This window comes from Geospiza fortis, unplaced genomic scaffold, assembly GCF_000277835.1.
Source record: "Geospiza fortis unplaced genomic scaffold, GeoFor_1.0 scaffold355, whole genome shotgun sequence".
NCBI lineage: Eukaryota > Metazoa > Chordata > Aves > Passeriformes > Thraupidae > Geospiza > Geospiza fortis.
Window position 1 is genome coordinate 47,718 of NW_005054714.1, and position 6,819 is coordinate 54,536.

The following is a 6,819-nucleotide window of genomic DNA, read 5'->3' on the forward strand; positions in this document are numbered from 1 at the left end:
TTTCTTTTTGCCCACCGCCGCCGTTGGAGGTGGTCAGGGAGTGAAATTCCCTTGCTCCAAAGGTTTTTTCCCGGCTGTTGGAGACGCCCGTGATCCTTCCCAAGGGTGACATTGGAAAGCCCCTTGAATTCCCAAAGAAGTTTTTTTTTTGTAAAACCCTCCCAAAAAAACCAATCCCGGTGGGAATTCTTGGGTGAAATCCCCCCTTTTCCAGCTGGAAAAACATCGGCTCCCGGAGGGGGAGCAGCAGGAGAAGCCAGGGCGGGGCTGTGGAGACCACGATGGAAGGGAGTGAGGGAAAAATTCGGGAAAAAGCTGGAGGTGGGATGGAGCCCTGTGGAGAGCAGGGAAAAAAAATCCATGGGAGCCCCTTGGGGACAGCGGTGGCACCTCCTGGTGACACCAGGAAGGGTGGAAAACCCCTCCCAGTATTCCGGGAGATGGGAATCCATTCCTGGATTCCGTTTTTGGGAGTCATCTCCCGGGAAGGGCGGGGAGATGGAAGATTGGATTTTCCAGAGGGTGGGGTGGGAATTCCCTGCATTCCCGGTTGCTGGAAGTGTTTCCCAGCCCTGCAGCACCCCCAGAATTCCAACCCGGGTGTGAACGATGGGGTTTGGGTCTCCACTGTGTCTGGATAAGACATCCCGAGCTCCGACCCGGAACCCCCGGGGAGAATCCTGGGGAAAGGGGGGAAAAAACGGGATTGGGGACAGGTTGTGGCACGAGCTGTCCTTTTTTTTGTACACATCGGATGTAAATAAAACTGCCTTGGCCTTTCCTTTGGTTTCCATGATCCCTGCGGCGCTTCCCGTGTGGTTTTTTGGTTTTTTTCGGGATTGGGGCATCCCAGAGTCAGGAAAAGGAGGAAAGGAGGGAATTAGGACGGGAGGCTGGGCTGTTCTCTCCTCCATTCCCCAAAAAGCTGGTGGGATGGGAAGGTTTGGGAGTTCCAAACTCGCCCCATGAAGTTTTCCCGTCCCAGACCTGGAGCTGGGAGTTGGATCCCGGTTCCATCCGTGCGCTGGGAGAGGAGGAAACTGGGAGAGAGCTGGGTGAGGTGGGATCATCCATCCATGGAATATCCATGGAACAGGCAAAAAAAAAAATCCATTCCTCAGGGCCAGGAGGAGATCCCGGGAATTCCTGCTCCAGCCGCAGGGAAGGAAGCAATGGGAAGGTTCCTCTCCCATCTTTTTTTCCACCGGAAAATGGGACCAAAATTTAGGAGCAGCATTCCAGAGGGTCCAAAGTGTCCGTTCCTCCTGATCCAATCCTCTCTGATCCGGGATAAGGAGATCCCAGATCTCAGGATCCTTCCTGATCCCGGGAATCTTTGAGGATGAGTGATTCCCATGGGCGTGGGATCAGACAAATCCAGGGAAAGGGGTTTGGGCTCGCCTGTGGGAATCCTGTGGTGTCCAGGTGGGACAGGAGAAGAGGGCATGGATCCATCCACGCTTCCTGAAAAAGCCGGGACGGTGGGAGGTGCCCCTGCCCATGGAATGGGAGGAGCTTTGAGGTCCCGTCCCACCCAAACCATTCCAGGATTCCGGGATCATCCCATTCCATGGCCTGAGGAATCCTGAGGAACGACAATCTGGGGAATCATTCTTCTCCCACTGATGCCTTCCCTGATCCCAGGGTGCTCCAGCTTTTCCTTGGACATTCCCAGGGATCCAGGGATTCTCCGGGAATCCCAGCCCAGCCAGGAATCCCTTCCCAAGATCCCACCATCCCAAGCTCCCCTTTCCCACTGGAAGCCATTCCCTGCCTCCTGCCCCTCCAGCCCTTGCCCAAATCCCAGCTCTCCTGGAGCCCCTTTGGGATCGGGAAGCGGCTCCAAGGATTCCCTGGATCCTCCCCTGATCCAGCTGCACATTCCCAGCTCTCCCAGATCTCCTGTATTGGATCCATCCCCATCCCAAATATGGGAAGGAATTTCAGGATCCAGGGGCTTCCCTGGGAATTGGGGACTCCAGGAAGGGTCTCCCTTCCCTTTTCCATCCCCAAATTCCATAAAAATCCCTCGGGATGGATCCTGAGTGTCCTTGATCCCAGAATCCCGGAATGGTTTGGGATGGGATCCATGGACCTTCAATCCCATGATCCCAGGGACACTTCCCACCATCCCAGGGTGATCCAAATCCACCCTGGGACACTGCCAGGGATCCAGGGATTCTCTGGGAATCCCAGCCCAGCCAGGAATCAAGACCCCACCACCCCAAGCTCCCCTTTCCCACTGGAAGCCATTCCCTGCCTCCTGCCCCTCCAGCCCTTGCCCAAATCCCAGCTCTCCTTTCCCTCTGGAAAAGGCTCCAAGGATTCCCTGGAACCTTCTGGAATCCAAGACTTGGATAAAAGGGAGGGATTTGCACCTGGGATAAACGCTGTGGGAAAGGAAGGATGGAAGGATTCTCTCCAGATCAGCCTGTGGGATTTAATAATTAATCAAATTTAATAATTAATTTAATTATTTAATAATTTAATTATTAAATAATAATTTAATAATTAATTAAATTATTTTAACAATTTAATTAAATCCATCAGAATTTAATAATTAATTAAATCCATCAGATGGTGGATTAATAACAGTAATGGGATCATTAATTAATTAAACTCTGCTTATTAAGTGATTAATGAATCCCTTAGCAGGGCATTGCTTATCCAGGGAGGATCGCGGAATTTTGATCCAATGGGAACGTTCAGATCCAAGACACATCCGGGGGAGTCTTGCGAATTCCTCACACCCTTGGAAAACTTCCAAGGAAAACCAAGAGCCAAAAAAAACGTCGGTTCGTTCTCTGGGAATTATTTATTTGTAGGATGCTTGGAAGGCAACTTGTCCGTGGATTTATCCATTTAAAAAAATGACATTCCAGGGAAAAACAGAGTCTGGAATATCGGAAAGAATCCACCAGGAGAGCACCAAGAGGGAAGGGAGTGGTTGGAAGGGATACATCCATTTTACCCTCCTCAGAAAACATGGAATAGGAAAAAAGGTCATTTAATTAAATATTAATTGAATAAAATAAAATAAAATAAAATAAAATTAAATTAAATTAAATTAAATTAGATATTCATCACCAAATGCAGGGAGGGGCGGAGCTGAGTGCCAGCTTCCGAATCTGGATCCTGGGAAAAGGCAAAGCCAGGAAAAAAAGGAGGGTTTCTGGCAGAAACTACCCATGGAAAATTAAAATTAATTATCCAAATTAATTATCCGAATTAATCATTCAAATGAATTATTCAAATTAGCCAAATAATTTTAATTATCCCAAGTAAGGCAGTGAGAAAAATAGTTTGTAAATCCTGTCTGATCATTCCCGATCCCTTTTTAGGAAGGATGGAAAATCCGTCTGGAATTCTTTGCGGGAGGAAGGGCAGGGAGGTGAAAACAGGAGGAAAAATGGAAAAAATTCCCAGTTTTTGGTTTGGTTTTTTTTTTTCTTTTTTGCTCTGGAATCCTTTAATTTGGGATCTTTTTATTCCCAAGGGTGTGGAACACAACCCTTCCTCATTTTCCTGTGATTCATTCCCTGGGAACGCAGCTTGGATCCCTGCGGTTGTGGATCTTCGGGATCTTTGGGAGCGGGATGCAAAACCTCGGGAATAAAATCTGCTCCATCAAGCCCCACGTGGAAAATTTCCCCGGGAACGCTTCCGTTGCTTCCCTTGGGAAATTCCGTTGGGTTGGAAGTCATGGAACTCCGCGAGGATCAGCCTGGAGCTGCTTCCCAGCGCCCGAACAACTGGATTTAGTCTTGGGAATGCCCTTCCCAGGAATCATCTCCACATTTCCAGGAGATTTGGATCCCAGTTGGATCCAGTCCCTTCCACATTCCCAGGAGATCTCCAGCATTGGAGGACTCGGATCAATTCCCTGTTGGATCCTGGTTGGATCCATTCCCTTCCCAGGAACCACCTCCACATTCCCAGGAGATTTGGATCCCAGTTGGATCCAGTCCCTTCCACATTCCCAGGAGATCTCCAGCATTGGAGGACTCGGATCAATTCCCTGTTGGATCCTGGTTGGATCCATTCCCTTCCCAGGAACCACCTCCACATTCCCAGGAGATTTGGATCCCAGTTGGATCCAGTCCCTTCCACATTCCCAGGAGATCTCCAGCATTGGAGGACTCGGATCAATTCCCTGTTGGATCCTGGTTGGATCCATTCCCTTCCCAGGAACCACCTCCACATTCCCAGGAGATTTGGATCCCAGTTGGATCCAGTCCCTTCCACATTCCCAGGAGATCTCCAGCATTGGAGGACTCGGATCAATTCCCTGTTGGATCCTGGTTGGATCCATTCCCTTCCCAGGAACCACCTCCACATTCCCAGGAGATTTGGATCCCAGTTGGATCCAGTCCCTTCCACATTCCCAGGAGATCTCCAGCATTGGAGGACTCGGATCAATTCCCTGTTGGATCCTGGTTGGATCCATTCCCTTCCCAGGAACCACCTCCACATTCCCAGGAGATTTGGATCCCAGTTGGATCCAGTCCCTTCCACATTCCCAGGAGATCTCCAGCATTGGAGGACTCGGATCAATTCCCTGTTGGATCCTGGTTGGATCCATTCCCTTCCCAGGAACCACCTCCACATTCCCAGGAGATTTGGATCCCAGTTGGATCCAGTCCCTTCCACATTCCCAGGAGATCTCCAGCATTGGAGGACTCGGATCAATTCCCTGTTGGATCCTGGTTGGATCCATTCCCTTCCCAGGAACCACCTCCACATTCCCAGGAGATTTGGATCCCAGTTGGATCCAGTCCCTTCCACATTCCCAGGAGATCTCCAGCATTGGAGGACTCGGATCAATTCCCTGTTGGATCCTGGTTGGATCCATTCCCTTCCCAGGAACCACCTCCACATTCCCAGGAGATTTGGATCCCAGTTGGATCCAGTCCCTTCCACATTCCCAGGAGATCTCCAGCATTGGAGGACTCGGATCAATTCCCTGTTGGATCCTGGTTGGATCCATTCCCTTCCCAGGAACCACCTCCACATTCCCAGGAGATTTGGATCCCAGTTGGATCCAGTCCCTTCCACATTCCCAGGAGATCTCCAGCATTGGAGGACTCGGATCAATTCCCTGTTGGATCCTGGTTGGATCCATTCCCTTCCCAGGAACCACCTCCACATTCCCAGGAGATTTGGATCCCAGTTGGATCCAGTCCCTTCCACATTCCCAGGAGATCTCCAGCATTGGAGGACTCGGATCAATTCCCTGTTGGATCCTGGTTGGATCCATTCCCTTCCCAGGAACCACCTCCACATTCCCAGGAGATTTGGATCCCAGTTGGATCCAGTCCCTTCCACATTCCCAGGAGATCTCCAGCATTGGAGGACTCGGATCAATTCCCTGTTGGATCCTGGTTGGATCCATTCCCTTCCCAGGAACCACCTCCACATTCCCAGGAGATTTGGATCCCAGTTGGATCCAGTCCCTTCCACATTCCCAGGAGATCTCCAGCATTGGAGGACTCGGATCAATTCCCTGTTGGATCCTGGTTGGATCCATTCCCTTCCCAGGAACCACCTCCACATTCCCAGGAGATTTGGATCCCAGTTGGATCCAGTCCCTTCCACATTCCCAGGAGATCTCCATCGTTGGAGGACTTGGATCAATTCCCTGTTGGATCCAATCCCTTCCCAGGAACCATCTCCACATTGCCAGGAGATTTGGATCCTGGTTGGATCCAGTCCCTTCCCAAGAATCACCTCCAATTCCCAGGAGATCTCCAACATTGGAGGACTCAGATAAATTCCCTGTTGGATCTCGGCTGGATCCATTCCCTTTCCAGGAATCACCTCCACCAAATTCCCAAGAGATTTGGATCTGGGTTGGGTCCATTCCCTTTCCAGGAATCACCTCCACATTCCCAGGAGATCTCCCATGTTGGAGGACTCGGATCAATTCCCTGTTGGATCCTGGTTGGATCCATTCCCTTTCCAGGAATCACTTCCACATTCCCAGGAGATCTCCAACATTGGGTGACTCAGATAAATTCCCTGTTGGATCCCGGTTGGATCCATTCCTTTCCCAGGAATCACCTCCACATTCCCAGGAGATCTCCCACTTTGGAAGACTCGGATAATTCCCTGTTGAATCCCAGTTGGATCCATTCCCTTCCCAGGAATCACCTCCACATTCCCAGGAGATCTTCAGTGTTGGAGCCCTCAGATTAATTCCCTGTTGGATCCTGGCTGGATCCATTCCCACAAAACCCAACAGCTCTGGCTTGGTCCGTCCCGAATCCGTTTCCCGTCCCTCCATTCCCGCCGTTCCGCGGGATGTGAAGAGGGGAAGGTCCCGGGACGCCTCACGGGGAGAGGTGGGGCCGGAACGCGCGCGGCCGGATCATCATCACCACCTTCCGCAGGGAATAGTAGTCCGTGTCCTTCCAGGAATACCACACGATCCCATCCGGGCCCAGCATCTTCCGGTTCTTGATGGAATATCGGCCGCCCTGGGCGAAGCGGAGAAAGGAGATCAGGAGCGGTAAAAAAACACCAAAAAATACCAAAAAAACCCCCGCAAATACAACAAAAAACCCCAAAATACAACAAAAAATCCCAAAATACAGACATACAAAAAAACCCATAAAAACATCATAATCAGTAAAAAATAAATTATTTTGTTTTGATTATTATGGTTTTTTTAAAATTTAATTGCTTTTAATAAAATATTCTTTATACCCTTTTAAAGTTTTAAATTTACTTTATTTTTCTCCTAATCTTACCTCATGAAAAATATTAAATACATTATAATTATAATATATAATAATATATAATTTCTAGTAATTATAACAA

General features: G+C 49.5%; 1 protein-coding gene across 1 annotated transcript in view; it reads right to left on the minus strand.

Moving 5' to 3' along the window:
* Positions 1-5,591: 5,591 nt before the first annotated feature.
* Positions 5,592-6,819, minus strand: part of LOC102031693 (angiopoietin-4-like) — a gene marked incomplete at its 5' end in the record, with an annotated part of 19,538 nt that continues 18,310 nt past the window's right edge. Inside the window, one exon of the mRNA XM_031065239.1 lies at positions 5,592-6,476. Coding sequence (XP_030921099.1) covers positions 6,330-6,476 — 147 coding nt within the window. The remainder of the gene's footprint in view (positions 6,477-6,819) is intronic.